This window comes from Nycticebus coucang, chromosome 22 (genome assembly GCF_027406575.1).
Source record: "Nycticebus coucang isolate mNycCou1 chromosome 22, mNycCou1.pri, whole genome shotgun sequence".
Classification (NCBI taxonomy): Eukaryota; Metazoa; Chordata; class Mammalia; order Primates; family Lorisidae; genus Nycticebus; species Nycticebus coucang.
The window spans coordinates 40,330,981-40,351,844 of NC_069801.1; the positions used below are offsets into that span (position 1 = coordinate 40,330,981).

General features: G+C 49.8%; 2 protein-coding genes across 12 annotated transcripts in view; one reads left to right on the top strand and one right to left on the bottom strand.

The window, feature by feature from the left end:
* The first annotated feature begins 1,559 nt into the window (after positions 1-1,559).
* On the top strand, positions 1,560-17,229 carry DMAP1 (DNA methyltransferase 1 associated protein 1). 2 transcript variants are annotated; one of them, XM_053577422.1, is made up of 11 exons: positions 1,560-1,651; positions 1,863-2,012; positions 2,464-2,555; positions 2,825-3,020; positions 10,384-10,542; positions 10,654-10,821; positions 11,041-11,226; positions 11,389-11,460; positions 11,776-11,848; positions 11,979-12,274; positions 12,497-12,611. In XM_053577422.1, exons 2-11 carry the CDS (start codon positions 1,908-1,910, stop codon positions 12,554-12,556), a joined length of 1,407 nt encoding a protein of 468 aa, XP_053433397.1. In that variant the 5' UTR covers positions 1,560-1,651; positions 1,863-1,907; the 3' UTR covers positions 12,557-12,611. The 2 variants fall into 2 exon arrangements, with proteins under 2 accessions (XP_053433397.1, XP_053433398.1); XM_053577423.1 differs by adding an exon at positions 14,866-17,229 and having other exon boundaries at positions 1,597-2,012; positions 12,497-12,588.
* ERI3 (ERI1 exoribonuclease family member 3) overlaps positions 13,027-20,864 on the bottom strand; it is a 139,467-nt gene continuing 131,629 nt past the window's right edge. For all 10 annotated transcript variants that reach the window (XM_053577433.1, XM_053577431.1, XM_053577428.1 and 7 more), the window contains one exon: positions 13,027-13,534. In XM_053577433.1, the coding sequence (XP_053433408.1) occupies positions 13,505-13,534 (30 nt within the window). In that variant the 3' untranslated portion in view covers positions 13,027-13,504. The remainder of the gene's footprint in view (positions 13,535-20,864) is intronic.

The window sequence follows — 20,864 nt, forward strand, 5'->3', positions numbered from 1 at the left end:
TTATAACTAACTTGTGCGGGCTGTCTGCTCCTCTAGTCCCTGCTGGGATATTTATTTATTTATTTAGCGACAGATTTTCACTATGTCGTCCTCAGTAGAGTGCCAAGGGGTCACAGCTCACAGCAACCTCAAACTCTTGGGCCTATGCAACTCTCTTGCCTCAGCCTCCCAAGTAGCTGGTACTACAGGCGCCCACCACAATGCCCGGCTATTTTTGTTGTTGTTGTAGTTGTCATTGTTGTTTAGCAGGCCCAGGCAGGGTACAAACCCTCTAGCCCCGTGTATGTGGCCAGCGTCCTAACCACTGAGCTACAGGTGCCGAGCCTGGGATCTTCCTTCAGTAAGTCTTGGCTTGGGATCTGGCCTCCTTAATGCCTTAACAAGCCCCACCCCTCTCCCCTTCACTTTTTGCCCATGTGTTTGCTATGTTAACAGGCTGATCTGCAGAGGCCAAAGCTGGGAGCTGCTTCCCCTGTCCCTCTGCCTTTCTTCAGGATCTCCTGTCTGTCTCTCTCCAGGGATCTTCTAGTTGTTGCTTGCTTGGGGCAGTGTTTTGAGTCTCTTTGTAACTCAAACTAGTGCAGCTATCTCCTGAACTAGTGAAGCTCCAGGAAGCCAGCTCCCGCAAAGCCCACAAGGCCATTACCCATAGCCACCTCCATCAGCGGAGGAGCAAGTGAGGTTACTCCCTACTGACAGTCACCCTGGTAAGCTGCTTTCATTTCTTCACCTCCAAGCTTATCACAGTTTATCTCTTCATTCACAAGCTTACCACCGTGGTTGGTACACATTAACAGTTAATGAGCAGGGGCGGCGCCTGTGGCTCTAAGGAGAAGGGCTCCGGAGATAGCAGGTTCAAACCCAGCCCCGGCCAAAACCCGCAAAAAAACAAACAAACAACAAAAAAAACACCAAACACTTAATGAACAGGCTCCCGCCCCTAGCACTGTGGTTACAGCGCCAGTCACATGCACCAAGGGTGGCGGCTTCGAACCCAACCCGGGCCAACTAAACAACAACTGCAACAACAAAAAAATAGCCGGGCGTTGCGGCAGGCGCCTGTAGTCCCAGCTACTCGGGAGGCTGAGGCAGGAGAATCGCTTGAGTAACCGTAAGAGTTTGAGGTTCTGTGAGCATTCTACTACCCAGGGCGACGTAGTGAGACTCTGTCTCAAAAAAAAAAAAAAAAAATTACTTAATGAACAGGGGCAATTAATATCATTAATTCATTTAACAAAAAAAGTAAATGTTCCCAACACTGTGCTAATGTTTTACATGCATTATTGCTATTTCATTTAGGCGGGTACCATAACAATTTCCATTTTGCAAAGGAAGAAACCGGTTCAGATAAATTAAGTGGCTTCTCAAGGTCGCAGAGCTCTGGACTTTCTTTTCATTGTCTGAGATGCAACCGAACGACGTATAGGTAAAATGCTAGAAAGCAGACAGCGAACCAACCCTGGCGGGCTCACAGGACAGGACAGTGACGAGCTAGGCGCACCCTAGGCTACCAGACGACTCCTTTTCCGCCACCACAGACCGGAAGTGTTCGGGTCGGCCGCATTTCTAATGAGCACGGCCGGAAGTTTGTCTGCTCGCGGCTTTGCTGGGATAGGGGAGCGGAAGCAGAGAACGCAACCGGGGGACCCAGGTGCGGGGGTTAGGGGCGAGGAGGCTGATGGATCCGTTAGGAACACTCAAGAGGCAAAACACAGCCAGAAGCTTGACTTGACCCGGACCAGCAACCTCAAACTCTTGGGCTCAAGCGATTCTCCTCCCGGCTCTCCTGTTCGCCCCGCCCCCACTTGGGTCTGCAGGGACCCTGTCCCCTGTCCCCTGACCCGAGCCTGGTCCCTCCTCAGGCACTGACCCTTGTCCTCGGGTCGCTCCCCCATCTCCCCGGCGCGATGGCTACGGGCGCGGATGTACGGGACATTCTAGAACTCGGGGGTCCAGAAGGGGATGCAGCTTCTGGCACCATCAGCAAAAAGGATATTATCAACCCGGACAAGGTAGCAGGGGCTTCTGAGAGCGTAGGGGGAGTGACGCGGTGGGGAGGGTTGACAACGGAAGAGAGATGGGGGAAGTGATGAGGTGCTACACTTCTGGGGAGATGGGCGGTAAAAAGGTGTGACATAAAGGGACCGAGAGTATGTGTTGCATTTGATGAGATGGGACAGAAGAGGTGAGACTCCGTGGGATGGAGATCACGAGGGTATTGCATTTGTAAGATACTGGGTGGTGAGAGACATTATAACAGTCTGAGAGATGGTGGGATGGTGAGGGGAATGGCCTGCTTAGACTGGGGAAGTCCCTGTGAGTGGGTTTCTGTGACTTTATGGTATGTCAGTATGTGTGTCATTGTACCTGTGGTACTGGTTTGTTTGGGGATTGAGCTGGACTAAAGAATTTTCAGGAAAGGGGATCTAGGCAGTGGTTCCTTCCTGTGGTTTCCTTCCTCAGAAAAAGTCCAAGAAGTCCTCTGAGACATTGACTTTCAAGAGGCCAGAGGGCATGCATCGGGAGGTCTATGCACTGCTCTACTCTGACAAGAAGCAAGTATTGGTATCCCAAGTCCCCATGCTCTGGCCCCTGACTCACCTGCCATGTCCCTAACTTTTAGTTTTCTCTTCCAGTTCTTTCCTTTTTTCCCCCTACCCTCCTAAGCCAGGGCTCTTGCTTGCTTAGTGGGATGCAGGAGAAGTTCAGACTATTGCTTTAGGACCTGACTTCTTGCTCAAGGGTAGATCAGCTCCCTGAGCCCAAGTGCTCTCTTATACAACTACTGATTCTAACCTCCCACCTCCTTAAACCCTACTTCCAGGGATGCACCTCCACTGCTACCCAGTGACACTGGTCAGGGTTACCGCACAGTGAAGGCCAAGTTGGGCTCCAAGAAGGTGCGGCCCTGGAAATGGATGCCATTCACCAACCCAGCCCGCAAGGATGGAGCTATGTTCTTCCACTGGAGACGGGCAGCGGAGGAAGGGAAGGACTACCCCTTTGCCAGGTTCAATAAGGTGAGCTGCCTCATTCGGAAACAGGCCAGGTTTGCCCTCTCACTTTGAGCCACTCTTGTAAGCATTCCAGTCTCCTAGGGTTGGATCCAGGGGCATGTTGAGGCCCAGCCATGGTTACCTACTCAGTCCCTGTGGCAGATACACACAGAGTAGATGGAGTAGTCAGAACCTGAACTGAATCTTTTTTTTTTTTTTTTTTTTAAAGCAGGGTTACTCTATCACCCTGGTAGAGTGCTGGGTGTCATAGCTCACAGCAACCTCAAACTTCTGGGTTTGAGCCATCCTCTTTCCTCAGCCTCACAAGTAGCTGGGACTATAGGTACCTGCCACAATGCCTGGCTATTTTTTGATTGTGGTTGTCATTGTTTTGGCAGGCTCAGGTTGGATTCGAACCTGCCAGCTTCAGTGTATGTGGCTGGCGCCCTAGCCACTGAGCTATAGGCGCCTAGCCTCATTTTGTATTTAGTAAATACCATTCCATGACAAGTCGAGCCCTAGGTATTGAGGTCACAAAAATTAATCAGATGCAATGTCTGCCCTCAAAAAACTTCTCCATATTGTTGGGATTAGGGCCAGGGGTGGGCTATCTGCTATACTGGGAGTACTCGAAGGTCACAGAAGCTTCTTGGAGTAGTTAGAGCCTGGGTTGAGTCTTGAAGGATATTGTCACCAGATAGTAGTAGGAAAGGAGTGCAGTGACTTGCAGGCAGAGGGAGCAGTATGAGCAAAGGCATAAATAAAACCTTTTTTAAAGGTTATATGTATGGGACGTTGTGGGCATTTCCATGTTGTTGAAGTCTAAACCCAGGGTAGGCTATTGAGAGATCAGCAGGGGCCAGGCCAGGTTGAGCCTTGGCAAACAGACTAAGGAATTTGGGCTTTGCTCTGATGTCTTTAGGTAGCCAGGGGCAAACTTTAAGCAAATAGTGTCGGGATCAGTTATTTATTTACTTTTCTTAAGAAACAATGGCCTGCTTTGTCACCAGGCTGGAGTGCAGTGGCACAATCAGATCACTGCAGCCTGAAACTCCTGGGCTCAAGTGATCCCGCCTCCCAAACAGCTAGGACTACAGGTGAATGCCACCATGCCTAGCTAATTTTTACAGATTTTTTTGTAGAGATGGCATCTTGCTTTATTGCCTAGTCTGGTCTTGAAGTTTTGGCCTCAAGTTACCCTCCTGCCTTTGCTCCAAGTATGTTTTGATTATATAGGCATGAGCCACTGCACCCAGCCAAGGATCAGTTTTAAATTTTAGAAAGATGATGGTAACTACTGGGTGGAGAATGAGGTTGGAGTGAAGTGAATTAATGATCTTCCTCTTCAGTATGTCTTCTCCTGGGGTGTCCTATTCTCATTCAGTGACTCTCCATCCACTTTTTGTTTATGCCAGAACCATGGGAATCACCTATGATAGCATCTTCCCTCACCCTTCACATCCAAGTCGTATGGTTTTGTTTTGTTTTTTTTTAGAGACAATCTCACTTTATTGTCCTCTGTAAGAGTGCTATGGCATCACAGCTCACAGCAACCTCCAACTCCTAAGCGATTCTCTTGCCTCAGCCTCCCAAGGAGCTGGGACTACAGGCGCTTGCCACAATGCCTGGCTATTTTTGTTGTTGTTGTTGTAGTTTGGCCAGGGCCAGGTTCGAACCTGCCACTCTCGGTATATGGGGCCGGCACCCTATTCACTGAAGCACAGGCACCACCCAGTCCTATGGTTTTTTATCTCTATAGTCTGTACTTTCTCTGACTTTCACTGTGCTGTTTTAGGTCAGGCCTTTTCAGTTCTTTTTTCTTTTCTTTCTTTTTTTTCTAGTTGTAAGATAAGATTTTATTAGACAGAAAGGAATACAGAAGGAGTAAAAAGCACCAGAGCTGGCAAAGGGGAAGACCCAAGTCACAAGTCTCCCCACCTTTTCAGTTCTTACCTGCATTATTTCTAAAATCTGCCACCTGGTCTCTTAGACTTGTGTCACTCTTCTGTCCTAACTGCTGCCAGTGTGGTTTTTGTTAAAGAGAAACATGACCAAAATGAACCTTATTGGCTCCCATCACCTTCAGGATGAATTCTAAACTCCTCAGCAGGAGACAGGTCTTGTGGCAGCTGGCTTCTGCTAACTTGGCCAGGCTCTTCCTGTCTCCCTTTGTTTTTTTCTTTTCTTTATTATTATTTCTTTATTTATTTTGCAGTTTTTGGCCAGGGCTGGGTTTGAACCCGCCACCTCCGGCATATGGGGCCAGAGCCCTACTCCTTTGAGCCACAGGCACCGCCCTGTTTTGTTTGTTTTGTTTTGTAGAGACAGAGTCTCACTTTATCACCCTCGGTAGAGTGCCGTGGCGTCACACAGCTCACAGCAACCTCCAACTCCTGGGCTTAGGCGATTCTCTTGCCTCAGCCTCCTGAGTAGCTGGGACTATAGGCACCTGCCACAATGCCTGGCTATTTTTTTTTTTTTTTTTTTTGTAGAGACAGAGTCTCACTTTATGCCCCTCAGTAGAGTGCTGTGGCCTCACACAGCTCACAGCAACCTCCAACTCCTGGGCTTAAGCGATTCTCTTGCCTCAGCCTCCTGAGTAGCTGGGACTACAGGCACCCGCCACAATGCCCGGCTATTTTTTGGTTGCAGTTTGGCCGGGGCCGGGTTTGAACCCGCCACCCTCGGTATATGGGGCCAGCGCCTTACTGACTGAGCCACAGGCACCGCCCCATGCCTGGCTATTTTTTTGTTGCAGTTTGGCCGGGGCTGGGTTTGAACCCGCCACCCTCAGTATATGGGGCCAGCGCCCTACCCACTGAGCCACAGGTGTTGCCTTGTCTCCCTTTGTTTTCCCAACATGTCTCTGATTACCAAGCCCATGCACATTAGGCTGTCTTTCTCCCATAGCTGTGTTTGTATTGCTCCCTCTGCCCAGGATTCTCTGTCTTCCTCACTAGTTTACTTCTATGTAACTGTAAGACTGAACCCAGGCCTAATTTACGTCTTTGACTATCTCTTGTTCCCAGGCTGGATCAGGTGTCACTTGTTATACTCTTAAGTATACCTCTGTCATCAAATTTGCTGCACTGTACTAAAATTATTTTTACAAGCTAGGCACAGTGGCTCACACCTGTAATCCTACCACTTTAGGAGGCTGAGGCAGATGGATTGCTTGAGATTAGGAATTTGAGACCACCCCGAGCCAAGAGTGAGGCCCCCATCTCTACTAAAAATACAAAAACTAACCAGGCATTGTAGCAGGTGCCTGTAGTCCCAGCTACATGGGAGGCTGAGGCAAGAGGATCACTTGACCCAAGAGTTTGAGCTATGACACCATAACCCAGGGTGACAGAGTGAGACTGTCTGCAAAAATAAATAAAAAAAATTATTTTTGCAGTTGGAGTGTGAGCTCTGAGAGGCTAAGACCCTCATCTGTCATCATTTACCACTGTGTCTCTGTATAGGTATTACAGGCCCATGATAAATACTTGTGAAATGGATGAGAGAATGTCTTCCTTACTTAACTATGACCTCCTTGAGAGGACTGGCTACATAGTTCCTAAGGTTTTTTTTAATGAAATGCAAGTAAAATGCATAGGAAGAATACTTTTTTTTTTTTTTGTAGAGACAGAGTCTCACTGTACCACCCTCGGGTAGAGTGCCGTGGCATCACACGGCTCACAGCAACCTCTAACTCTTGGGCTTATGCGAGTCTCTTGCCTCAGCCTCCTGAGCAGCTGGGACTACAGGCGCCCGCCACAACGCCCGGCTATTGCAGTTTGACCGGGGCTGGGTTTGAACCCGTCACCCTCGGCATATGGGGCCGGCGCCCTACTCACTGAGCCACAGGCGCCGCCCAGGAAGAATACTTTTTTGAGACACAGTATCACTGTGTCGCCCTCAGTAGAGTGCTATGGTGTCACAGCTCACAGCAACCTCAAACTTTTGCGCTTCTGCAATTCTCTTGCTTCAGCCTCCCAAGTAGCTGGGACTACAGGCACCCGCCACAATGCCCGGCTATTTTTTGATTGCAGTTGTCATTGTTGTTTAGCTGGTCCAGGCTAGATTCAACCCCGCAAGCCCCACTGTATGTGGCCAGCATCATAACCACTATGCTACAGGTGCCAAGCCCATAGGAAGAAAACTTAACCACACCTGGAAAACTAGAGAGACTCTCCAGAAGAGATGATACCTGAAAAAGATCAAAAGAATGAAAAAGTTATATAGATAGAAGGAACATTTCAGGCAAGAACAAAAGCTGAGGGGGGAGTACGTGGGGCTGGTATGTTCCAGAAATTGCTAGTCATTTGGCTGGAAACCCCTGAGGGACAGTGGCTATGGGAGGGAGCTAGACCATTTATTCGTGTGTTTATACTGTTAGTAAATGTTGTTACCTATAATATGCTGAGCCCTAAAGGTAGGAAATGAACTGGATAACCCTTGCTCTTGAAGAGTTTCTGAATTATCTAGAACAATGGTTCTCAACCTTCCTAATGCTGTGACCCTTTAATACAGTTCTTCATGGGGTCACAACCCACAGGTAGAGAATTACTGATCTAGAAGATGCTTTATGTTGGAGGTGGAGCCTTTGAGAGCTTTTTTTTTTTTTTTTAGAGACAGAGTCTTACTTTGTCACCCTGGGTAGAGTGCCGTGGTGTCACACAGCTCACAGCAACCTCCACCTCCTGGGCTTAGGCAATTCTCGTGCCTCAGCCTTCCAAGTAGCTGGGACTACAGGCGCCTGCCACAAGGCCCGGCTATTTTTTTGTTGCAGTTCGGCCGGGGCTGGGTTTGAACCCGTCACCCTCGGTGTACGGGGCCAGTGCCCTACTCATTGAGCCACAGGTGCCGCCCTACCCTTTGAGAGTTTTTTGTTTTTGCAGGTTTTGGCCGGGGCCAGATTTGAACCTGCCACCTCCGGTATATGGGGCCGGCGCCCTACTCCTTTGAGCCACAGGTGCCGCCCTGTTTTGTTTTTGTTTGTTTGTTTGTTTTTTTGAGACAAAGTCTCACTCTATTGCCTGAGCTAGAGTGCAGTGGTGTTATTATTGCTCACAGCAACCTCAAACTCCTTCCTCAGCCTCACAAGTAGATAGGACTACACAACACCTAATTTTTTTTTTTTTTTTTGAGACAGAGTCTCACCATGTTGTCCTGGGTAGAGTGCTGTGGCGTCACATCTCACCGCAACCTCCAACTCTTGGGCTTTAAGTGATTCTCTTGCCTCAGCCTCCTAAGTAGCTGGGACTACAGGCACCCACCACAACGCCTGGCTATTTTTTAGTTATAGTTGTCATTGTTGTTTGGTAGGCTCAGGCTGGATTCAAATCCACCAGCTCCGGTGTATGTGGCTGGCACCCTAGCCACCGAGCTACAGGTGCTGAGCCGTAATTTTTCTTTTTTTTTGCAGTTTTTGGCCGGGGCTGGGTTTGAACCCGCCACCTCCAGCATATGGGGCCGGTGCCCTACTCCTTTGAGCCACGGGTGCCACCCAATTTTTCTGTTTTTTTATACAGACAGCGTTTCACTCTTTCTGAGGCTGGTCTTAAACTCCTGGCCTCAAGTGATCCTCCTACCGCAGCCTCCCAGAGCGCTAGGATTATGGATGTGAGCCACTATGCTTGCCCACGTGGTCTAATAAGGGATTGTTGGATGACATGATGAGATGTGTATTCTAGAACACCAGGATAGTGTGTCTCAAATTATCTGTGGTCGGGCGGTGCCTCTGGCTCAGTTGGTAAGGCGCTGGCCCCATATACCGAGGGTGGCGGGTTCAAACCCGGCCCCGGCTGAACTGCAACCAAAAAATAGCTGGGCGTTGTGGCGGGCGCCTGTAGTCCCAGCTACTTGGGAGGCTGAGGCAAGAGAATCACTTAAGCCCAGGAATTGGAGGTTGCTGTGAGCTGTGTGATGCCATGGCACTCTACCGAGGGCCATAAAGTGAGACTCTGTCTCTACAAAAAAAAAAAAATTATCTGTGGTCAAGGATGTTTTCTTTTTGGTTTCCATCAGAGATTGATACAAATCTGTTTTCTTCATACTAGATTATAGTATGTTATAACTAGATTATAGTTTTTATAAAACTTTTCCATGCCTACTTTCAATTTCCATTCTTACAGGTCAGTGGTAACTGCAAACAGCAATAGACTACCTGTTAAGTAGCACTGGCAGGGGTCCTCAAACTGTGGCCCATGGGCCACATGAGGCGGTGTGATTGTATTTGTTCCCATTTTGTTTTTTTACTTCAAAATAAGATATGTGCAGTGTGCATAGGAATTTGTTCATAGTTTTTTTTTTAACTATAGTCCGGCCCTACAGCAGTCTGAAGGACAGTGAACTGGCCCCCTGTTTTAAAAGTTCGAGGACCCCTGGAAGAGATCCAAGTCTACAGATGGAGAATTGATTGGAGGAGGATTGAGTGGAGGCAGAGACCAGTACTGAGGCTATTTCTTTGATCCAGGCAAAAGATAGTGGTGTTCTGGACTGGAACGTGGCAATGGAGATAGAAATTTTGGAGGTAAAAGCCAGATTTGGTGAAGGGGAGGAGTCAAGGGGAAAAGTAGGAATTAAAGATGCTTGGGCAATTAGGTTGGGTGATGGTGACATGGACTGAGATCTGGACTGGAAAAGATAAATATTTGGGGAGAGGTGATGTTCAGTACTGAGCATGTTGAGTTTGAGGTATGTGTGAACCTCAAAATGTCTAAGAGGCAGCTGGAAAATACAGGTCTTGAGGGAAGGTTCAGAGCCAGTTGTGGTCTTTAACAGAGAAGAGAAACTCCCTGGTCCAGTCTAGCGTTGATTCCTTCTTTGATCTCTGCCAGATCAAGCTGGTGATGCTGTTTGTCTCTAAGGGAGTCCTGGGAGTTGGGATGGAGAGGAGAGGAAGGGGTATCAGCAGGTTGCATATGTTGAGACTAGGATTCAGGCCTGGATTCTGTGACCTTGATGAGTCTGGGGAAGCTGCAAGTCCCCCGGTCACCACTGGGTGGCAGTAGTGCCTTAGATAAGAGTTGCATGGACCAGAGGCTCCTGAGCCTTTCTCCAGGTGTTAGACATTTGCCCTACCCCAGTGTTGACTTTGGGGACTCCACAGAAGCGCTCACATGTGGGGCCCTTAACCATGGGGGCAGGAGCGTGTGCCATTGCTGGGGCTGTGGAGCTGAAGACAGAATAAAGTTGGTCCTGGGTTGAATCAGGCAGCCTGCAGGTCCAAAGCCTCCTAAGGGCCTGTGGTCAAACAGACGGGCTCTTTCCTCATGCCAGGCCGGCCCTGCAGAGAACAGGCAGAGGGTTTCTTTTTGTTTAGCCCAGGAGCAGGTAATAAACAGAAGTAGCTGTGGTCACGGGGACATGTCTCTGCTGTATCGCTTCTTGCCAGTAGACTGTGCAGGTGCCTGTGTACTCGGAGCAGGAGTACCAGCTCTATCTCCATGATGATGCTTGGACTAAGGCAGAAACTGATCACCTCTTTGACCTCAGCCGCCGCTTTGACCTGCGTTTTGTAGTTATCCACGACCGGTATGACCACCAGCAGTTCAAGGTGAGCTGTTGTGCATCTGCATATGTATGCCCAACCCTTGGGACTGACCTTCATGCCGTCTCCTCCAAGTGCCCCTGAATGTTCATTCCCATGCCTGGTCTTGATCCTCAGAAGCGTTCTGTGGAGGACCTGAAAGAGCGATACTACCACATCTGTGCTAAGCTTGCCAATGTGCGGGCTGTGCCAGGTACAGACCTCAAGATACCAGTATTTGATGCTGGACATGAGCGACGGCGGAAGGAACAGCTAGAACGTCTGTACAACCGGACCCCAGAGCAGGTCAGCCCAAGCCCCACATGCTTCTTCTCCATCCCCTTATCTCCCTCTCCCTAGATATGCTGTTACCTGCCCCTACCCATTCCTATGTGGGTCATTCCCCTACTCTTCATGGCCCTTCACCTCCCTCATGATCCCTCACTTCTCATGTTTCCTCACAGGCAGCCCAGCATCCATCACCACCCTACCTGCCCTCACACCTACCATCTTTCACTTCCCCAGGTGGCAGAGGAGGAGTACCTGCTACAAGAGCTGCGCAAGATTGAAGCACGGAAGAAGGAGCGGGAGAAACGTAGCCAAGACCTACAGAAGTTGATTACAGCAGCAGACACCACTGCAGAGCAGCGGCGCACAGAACGCAAGGCCCCTAAGAAGAAGCTACCCCAGAAAAAGGAGGCTGAGAAACCGGTGTGGGGGCTAAGCCAGCCCAGCTCAGGGTAGAGGGTTGCCTGGCATAGGGCCCCACACAAGTGGAGGATTCTAAGAGCACCTAGAGCTGGTGGGGTACTGAAACTAATCCTAGGCCCATTCCCTGCAACACCTTGGTCTCCATAATGCCTTCTTCTCCAGGCTGTTCCTGAGACTGCAGGCATCAAGTTTCCAGATTTCAAGTCTGCAGGTGTCACACTGCGGAGCCAGCGGGTATGTGGGTCACCTCCTGTGGAATGTTTGGGCCCTGGACTTTTCTGAGTCCTGTGACCTGCAGGCAGATGGGGCTGGAGTGGTAGGAGAGGTTGCTGCAGACAATTGTGGCCTCCCCAGGATCTCAGGAGGATATAGCCAAGCCGAGGCCACAGCTTTCACTACATTCCATTTCCTGGCTATTCCCTTTTCTAGCCCATAGCTACCTTCATGGATTACTTTCTCTTTTCCATCCCCTAACCCCCTGCTGCCTTCAGTCCCCTTCATCCTAAGCCTTTTGTTGGGGAGAGACCTTAGCTGCCTGGGTCATTGCAGATGAAGCTGCCAAGCTCTGTGGGACAGAAGAAGATCAAGGCCCTGGAACAGATGCTACTGGAGCTTGGTGTGGGTGAGTGTGGAGATAGCCCCATGGGCTATATCTACCCAGGACTGTGGATGAAGGCTGGGTAGTAGGGAGGGTTCGCAGTGCTGGCCTCCCACCATAGCGAGCTCTACCCTGTGCTGCTCACCACCTGCAGAGCTGAGCCCAACACCAACGGAGGAGCTGGTGCACATGTTCAATGAGCTGCGAAGCGACCTGGTGCTGCTCTATGAGCTAAAGCAGGCGTGTGCCAACTGTGAATATGAGCTGCAGATGCTACGGCACCGTCATGAGGCATTGGCCCGGGCCGGCGTGCTGGGGGGCCCCACCACACCAGCATCGGGCCCAGCCCCAGCCTCTGCTGAGCCAGCGGTGCCTGAACCTGGACTTGGCCCTGACTCCACCAAGGAAACCATCATTGATGTGGTGGGCGCGCCCCTCACCCCCAATTCGGTAAGAACCTGGTTGGGCTAGGAGAGCATGCCCTGGATCCACTCCCTCTAGTGCTGCAACAGGAATGATCACCCCCCCCCCCCCGCCCATGTGTCTGAGACTGAGGGTGGAACAGGCAGGCATCATCCTCCCAAGAGTGTTATACACACACGCGCGTGCACACACCGCCACCTGACTCAGGCCCTGGGGCCACTGACCTCAACACTTTCTGTGTCTCCTCAGAGGAAGCGAAGGGAGTCAGCCTCCAGCTCATCTTCTGTGAAGAAAGCCAAGAAGCCATGAGAGGCCACACGGTGCATGGGTGACACTATTGTGTAAATAGATCTGCTAAGTTGGACTGGCCTTCTTTCCTTTTCCTTTCCACCACTTCTCTTGTCTCTGGCTGTGAGAAGTAGGCTAAGAGGGGATCACACTGCCACTGCACAGGGTGGTAGTGGGGCTTGCCTGCATTCAGGCCCTTCAGCAGCCCTCTGACCACTAACCACTACTAGTTTTGTCAAACCTTCTGCACCTTTGAACCTCCATAGTTTTATACAGCAATGACCTCAGATGCCAGCAGCTTTGAGCTTAGACGGTCCCCACACTTCCACAGACTTGTGTATATTCAGTGAGGGTATCACAGTCACTTGCTGATGGCCTTGGGCACAGAGGCAGCCTGAGCTGAAGCACACTACCCACGTTCACAGCCTGACAGTGCCAGGCACAGCAATAGCCTTAACACACACAGATGGTTTTACACACACACCCAGGGCCTCGTTTCCCCGATTTTATTCAGTGGCACGTTCACAGCGGGGATGGGGTAGACACAAGGTGGGGCCTGATCTGTTCTGGAGCCCTGGAGGCACCACACACCATGCACTATGGATGGGAAGGGGCATAGGGGGCTAGGTGCCCCAGCAGAAGCCTGTATACCAGGGAGGAGGCAGTGAGTGCCTGGGTCCCCCTAGCCCAGGCCCACAATGGGAAGGGCTGATACTGGGCTGAGATTAAGGGGTGGGGTTGGGGGACAAAAAGTGCTCCAGAGGGGCCAAGTTGGCCAAGCCCTTGCCCAGGGCATAAACCCAACAGGGCAACTGGGGGGACACTCTGGATGCAGAGCTGTGCCACTCTCCCTTTTCCCCTCTAGAGAGGGAGAGGATTCTGGACTAGGCCAAACAGTTGCCCTGTCCTTGGCCAATCAAAATGGCTTCGATGTCTGTTTGAAGATGAAGCCTCGATATGCAAGTGTCTTCATGATGTTGGCAATGTTCTTGCAGTCATCTAAAAAGAAGAGAAGACATTTAGATGGGCCCCAGATCCTTTCCCTGTGCCCAAAGATGCTCTTACAAGGGAGAGAAACAGGATTGGATTCAGGAGTGACAGGCTGTAGAGCTAGAAGTTCTATTCCCTGGTGGCAGCACCTCCAGCTTCAGGTTGGGCTGGGTGATGCTGGGCCAGCAGGAAGCCTGGTCTCAATGTTTCTCAGTCCCATAATTCATGCTGGAAATTGGCCAGCGTGTCCCGCCCCGGCCGCAGTGGTGATGTATGGGTGCCGTCGCAGTAAGAAAAAGGCAGAGTAAATGTGTAATTTCTCCCTTGACGGCCCCCGGCCGCTGGGCGATCCTTCTTGTTGCCGCCGCGTGAGGACGGCCCGTCCGCCACACTCCGTCTTCCCGCCACCCGCCTTGATGTCTCCATTTCATTACTGTGCGGCCATTCATCACGCCCATGGCCAGGGTGACTTTGCTGGCACTTTCGTGTGTGTGGGAGACGTGACCCAAGCCATAATCACTAGTGACAAGGCACAAGGCTCAGCACCAGGCCCTATGCCCCAGGCTTGAGTGCTCAGACAGCTCCTTGCCTACGTATCTGTTCCTGTGCAGCCCCCAGACAGGTTGGGGAAGGTCCTCACAGCCTTGGCCATCCACTCCCTATTGGACACTCCTGTGTACATAAGCCTAAGTCCTGCCTCCATTCCAGTAGGCTCAAAGTGGCTGCTGGTCACCTTCTTGGGCCCTGTCTCTGCCCATACCTCAGGTAAAACGTGTGTCAGACTCTTGTCACAAGCAGTGTTCAACTGTCCTAGAATCCTGGAGACTGCAGAGTTAGGTACTCCAGAGGCTCAGAATCATGGACATGGACCAGGACTTGTTCCATCCACTACCACCACCACCAGCAGGAGGTGCAGCTGCCCAGAGCTTACTGGAGTAAGCCAAGAAGGAAACAGCCAGAGTTTTTCTTTCAGCTGCCCAGAGCAGCTACCACTTGCCATCCCCTCACCTCCTACTCCTCTCCCACTTCTCTTAGTTGTTGGGCCATAACCAGGGCCTCAGCTGCCACCAACCCTCATGGAATTGAGGCTGTGATTGAGGAAATAGCGCATATCAATGTCATAGTCAAGCATGGGGTAGAGGGTAACATCAAAGTGGGATGAGGAGGCCTCTGCATCTGTCAAAGACCAACCCCTTCCACTGAGGCCCTAGACCCACCCTTGCCAGGATCTTAGCCTTGGTAGGGGGAAGCTCCAGTATGAGAAAAGGGCTGTGGGAGAAAATGGAGTCTGTGGTTGGCTACACACCAGCTCTGTGGACCCTGCTTAACCTGTCTTGCGGGGTTCAGTGTGGATGTACCTTCAGGAGAAGTGGGCATGAAGAGAGGACACCATGTTTCCCCAGGGACTCAGGAAGCCATGAAGTCTGGTGTGTGGCCAAACAGTGGGAAGACAGATAGACAGATGGGTGGGTAGTGGCGGCCATGGCAACTCCAGACGTGACCCATCCCCGTGGTTTATGGGCCGAACATGCGCCCCGCTCAGCTGAGGCCCCGTCATTTGTCTCCCTTAGTGTGTATGCCTGTGCTGTGGGGGTAGAGGGTGGTAGAGGGAGGGGCTGTGGCAGGAGGAGCTGGACAGTTGGTAAGAAGGGGAATGGGACAGGAAGTGGCCTGGGAGGGGGAGGGGGAGGGCTTATGAGGGGCTCAGTGGCTGAGATGGCATTGGTGGAGGGGCTATGATAGGGTGATTTTCTTCCCAAATAAACCTGGCCCTGTCAGGGCACCTCCAATCCTTCCTGTCTCCTGCACTCTAGGGACCATAGCTGCTGTGCATATTAAGAATAAGTCCCCTCGTTATCTGCAATTACCCAGCGGCCACACACCTCATTTCTTCCAGCAGAAAAGAAAATTAGTTTTCTATTGACTTTATCTGGCTCCTCCCTCATTGCTAGACAAATCGTTCAATCTGCTTCCCCTGGCCCAAGTGAATGTCCTAGCCCCGACCCCCAGAACAGCAGCCATCCAGTGGGCAGGCACAGATTTCCTTTGTGCCTGGCCACATGCCCCAGTCTCTGTCCTTGACCTCTCCCTACTTCATACACTGGATGACTTCATCCAAATCCTGAGCTTCAGCAACTCTAAGTTCACTATCTCCAGCCTGGATCTCTCCTGGGCTCCAGACCACATACTAAGCCCCTTGAACATCTCTTTCTAGATATACAAACTCATTATGTCCAACAATAAACTAATTTCCTAATTTCCTCCCCCAGCTGTTACTGGTGTTTCCCATCCCAATGAACAACACCATTTTGCACCCTAAATGCCCAAACAAGAAACCTGAGGAGTCAGAGGGCCACCTTGCCTTCTCCCTCACTCCTCAAATCTAATCAAGCAGTACCTTCTGCAGATATTCTCTGCTTACTCTAATCATCTACTTCCCTTCGTTCTGCAGCCAGTCACCCAACTAGTCCAGACCCCATCATCTCTCTCCCTTTTTGAATTATATATACTTGGAATATGTCATCATCTCTTGCTTGGATTACTACAACAGCCTTACTTTTTCTCCCTCTAATCCAGTGGTTCTCAACCTTCCTAACGCCACAGCTCTTTAATACAGTTCCTGTGAGTCGTGACCCACAAGTTGAGAACTGCTGCTCTAATTTATTCTCTTGTAGCCAAACTGATCTTTCTTACACAAATCTGATCATGTTCTTCCCTCTTTAAATCTGATCAGTGGCTCACCTTGTCCGAAGTTTAAATTCTACCCACTTAGCTCAGTGCTGGTAGCTCAGTGAGCAGGGCACCGGCCACATACACCAAGGCTGGGAGTTCGAGCCCAGCCCAGCCCTGCTAAACAACAATGAGAACTGCAACCAAAAAATACCTGGGCATGGTGGTGGGCACATGTAGTCCCAGCTATTTGGGAGGCGGAAGCAAGAGAATCCCTTAAGCCCAAGAGTTTGAGGTTGCTGTAAGCTATGACATCACGGCACACTACCGAGGGTGACAGTGAGACTCTGTCTCAAAAAAATAAATAGCTGGGTGCAGTGGCTCATGCCTGTAATCCCAGCACTGTGGGAGGCTGAGGCAGGAGGACTGCTTGAGCTCAGGAGTTCGAGGCTTGTCTGAGCCAGACTGAGACCCCGACTCATGAAAAAAATGGAAAAACCCAGCCAGGGGTCTAAGTAAGCGCCTATAATCCCAGCAGCTTCGGAGGCTGAGGCAGCAGGATGCCCACAGCCCACATCTGAGGTTGCAGTGAGCTACGACGCCATTGCACTCTGCTCAGGACACAGGCGAGAACTCTGTTTTGACAAAAAAAAGAAAAGGAAAGAAATTCTACACTTTAATATATCTGAAAAGCTCTGCAAAAACTGATTGCTATTTCTGGTCTCTGCTACTCTCTACCTCCAATCCCTCACTTCTATCCCAAGGAACCACTATTTTCTGAAAATGACAAAGTGGGTTTTGGAGTCAGAGGGACCTGTTTCCAATCCTGACTCCACCCACTGGCTGCACAGCTTGCAGCAAGTGCTTGTTTTCTCTAAACTGCAGGTTCCTCCACAAGGGGTGATAATGGCCTTAGCATTATTGTGAAGCCTGAGCAAGATGTTGCAGCCACATGTATTTGCATTTGCTGTCCTTTATGCTTCCTGAAGAGAGATGGCAAAGATGCTAGTTTTCTGGTTGAGCCAATGGTGAGAAAGTATACTCTGTATAATCTGTGGCACAGATGACAAATATGGGCCAGCACACCTGATGAAACTGACATCACTCCACAAACCCTGACTACTGATCCTGTTTAATGGAGATTCTGGAGCTCACTTGTTGCAACTGATCCACTATAAAAAAGAGAGACCCAGAGAGAGGAAGAAAATTGCTCCAGCTCACCTAGCAAGTCAATGGAATGGCAGGGCTTCCAGCTCGAGACTCTTTCTAGGCCTTGAAGCCTTAAAGTTTGATGTGCAAACTACTGAGTAGTTTGTTTTGTTTTTTTTTTTTGTAGAGACAGAGTCTCACTTTATGGCCCTCGGTAGAGTGCCCTGGCCTCGCACAGCTCACAGCAACCTCCAACTCCTGGGCTTAAGCCATTCTCCTGCCTCAGCCTCCCAAGTAGCTGGGACTACAGGCGCCCGCCACAACGCCGGGCTATTTTTTGGTTGCAGTTTGGCCGGGACCAGGTTTAGAACCCGCCACCATCGGTATATGGGGCCGGCGCTTTACCGACTGAGCCACAGGCGCCGCCCTCTGAGTAGTTTTTTTAAAGTAAATGGCACAATTACAAAATGAGGAAATTCAGCAGAATCACCACCAGAGTAAGACCTAGGCCATGTAATGGGCCAAAAGTTCAGAGAGAGACAGCAGCAGGGTGAGTCTGGTGACAACATAGCCTATTGGAGAATCCTGTTTGAAGCTCTGGGGCCACCTGGGTTAGTAAACTTGCCTCTGGCACCTCTCACTATGCTAATGAGGCCAGCAAAGCTACTATGGGGTAACAGCCTTGGGTTCATAATAGAGAACTCCCAAGAGTAGATCTTCCTCACCTTCAAATTCTAGAAGGCTAACTTGTTTTTATGTTTCTGTAGGATCATCAACTTGTGATAAGATAACACTTTTCTTTTGGGGGGCATTAATATTCCTTTTTTTGAGACGGAGTCTCACTTTGTTGTCCTCTGTAGGGTGCTGTAATATCACAGCTCACAGCAACCTCCAGCTGTTGGGCTTAGGCGATTCTCTTGCCTCAGCCTCCCGAGTAGCTGGGACTATGAGCACCCACCACAACGCTCATCTGTTTTTTTGTTGCAGTTTGGCTGGGGCCAGGTTCGAACCCGCCACCCTGGGTATACGGGGCCAGCACCCTACTCACTGAGCCACAGGAGCCACCCAACATTCTTAATGTTGGAAACAGTTTTATATTGCCAAGACCACATCGGGAGGGATACAGCTGCATAAATCCCTCAGCCAGGAGATGAGCAGACTAGCACCTAACAGGGAAGGATAAGCTTATTGGGTGAACTCCAGGGCAGTTTATCTATTTGGCAAAGCAGCACTGTGGCTCGCATCACTTAGGACACCAAGTGAGAGCTGACACGGGGCAAACAACCTGGGGCTGACATGTTCCAGTTGGCTGCACTGGTTTGGAAATAGCACAGTAGAGGACAGGAAGCAGGGCCTGAGCCAGTGAGACCCTCAGGAGGTTAGGGACCCAAGAAGCTCTTGGAGGACCATTCATTCATGCACTCACTCATTCAGCAACATGTACTGACACCTTCTGTTTGCTCACAGGCCATGCTTAAGTCTAAGCCGCAGGCGTCCTCAAACTTTTTGAACAAACAGGGGGCCAGTTCACTGTCCCTCAGACCATTGGAGGGCCGGACTATAATTAAAAAAAAAAAAAACTATGAGCAAATTCCTGTGCACACTGCACATATCTTACTTTGAAGTAAAAAAAAAAAAAAGGAACAAATACAATCACACTGCCTCATGTGGCCCGCAGGCCGTAGTTTGAGGACCCCTGGAAGGATGTGCAAGACTCTGTAGCTCCCTGCCCTCCAGTTGCTTAGAAACAGCCTTGCCAGGGATGAAGCACTATGATAAAAGGAGGCATGGAAAAGTTGCCTAGTTCTATGTGAGGATCCGGAAAGCATTCCTGGAAGAACTAGAAGTTAAGCAGAGATCTTAGGGGATGGGGTAGGGAGCTAGCCTGGCAAGTTGGGGTTGAGGTGAGGAAGACATTCTCAGCAGGAGGAACAGTATAGGTACATTTCTGGAGGTGAAATGTGGAATGTCACACACACACAAATTAAGTTTACCAGATGGTAGGGTAAGGGGGAGGATGATGAAGCAGCAGCAAGGGAGTTGTTAGAGATGAAGCTGGCAAAGTCAGTGACTGACTAAAGGAAACCCTGAGGAACCCAAATGCTAATCTAAGGAGCTTAAAATTTTATTATTCTGAGAATAATGAACATTAGCATGTTGAAGGAGGGGACCAGATCAGTGTTTCAGAATTATTATCCTCAGATGTAAAGAAAGAATTGGAGGGGGTTAACCCTGAAGGCACAGAGATCAATTAGCAGACTATATTGTGGTCCAGGCCAGAAATGGTGGCCCAGAACTAGGCCAGTGATGGTAGAGATTGAGGTGAAAATATACTGATGATGTGCACAAGTGGATGGAGGCAAGAGAGTTTTTAGGGAGTAAAATGAACAACCTTTAATGAGGATGGCTGGGGGAGGGATGAGTCTAGGATCTTAGCACCACTCACTAAGATAAGGCAAAGCAGAGTAAGTATAAATTTGGGGGCAATAATGAACTTAGTTTTGGGTAAGTTAAGTCAGATTCCTGAGGGATGTCTAAATTTTGTCAGGCATTTCCTTATAGCTTCTAAGATTAATATCTCGACCTTCTCTATATTTTCTTCTAATACTTTATTTTTTTACATTTAACTTTTTAACCTGGCATGTGGGGGGGATTTAAGAAATAGAAGATCTAACTTTTTCTTCCCTAATGGATAGCCAATTGTCCTATCATTGATTAAATTTTCTACACCTTCCCCACACTTCTCTACATATCATATATACATATATACATATCATATATACATATATCATATAATTCCCATACACGGTCTGTCAGAGATAGGAAAGAATGAACATGTAATGATCAAAGAGGCAAATCAAGTTAGGGAAGCAAGAGGGACAGCACAGTGGCACAGACTTGGGGCTGAGAGGCAGTGTGGCCTAAAAAACCCACAGACACATCATGAGGTTCACTGGAGTCTCCTCAGGCCTCCAGCCTAAAAAGTTTAGCCTGGGGTGGCACCTGGGGCTCTGTGAATAGGGCACCGGCCCCATATGCCGAGGGTGGCGGGTTTAAACCCGGCCCCGGCCAAACTGCAACAACAACAACAAAAAAAAAAATAGCTGGGCGTTGTGGCGGGCGCCTGTAGTCTCAGCTACTGGGGAGGCTGAGGCAAGAAAATCACCTAAGCCCCAAGAGCTGGAGGTTGCTGTGAGCTGTGACGCCACAGCAGTCTACTGAGGGTGACGAAGTGAGACTCTGTCTCTAAAAACAAAAAGTTTAGCCTGCTAACACACTTTATTAGTGATCTTCAGGAGCTGATGAGGAAAGGGGCCACAGTCTACACAACAGAGACCAGGAAAAGATAGGGTGAGGTGGCTGGGGGTGGTGAGGAGTAAAAAGAGCATGGTAAAGATGAGACAGCAAATGTGTCCATATTTTAGAACTTTGTTTTTTTGCCACATCTGTTTGTCTGGACATCCTTGCAGCAGTAATGCCCTGAGAGCAAAGCACCAGTGGGTTAATCCTGGGCCTCCTT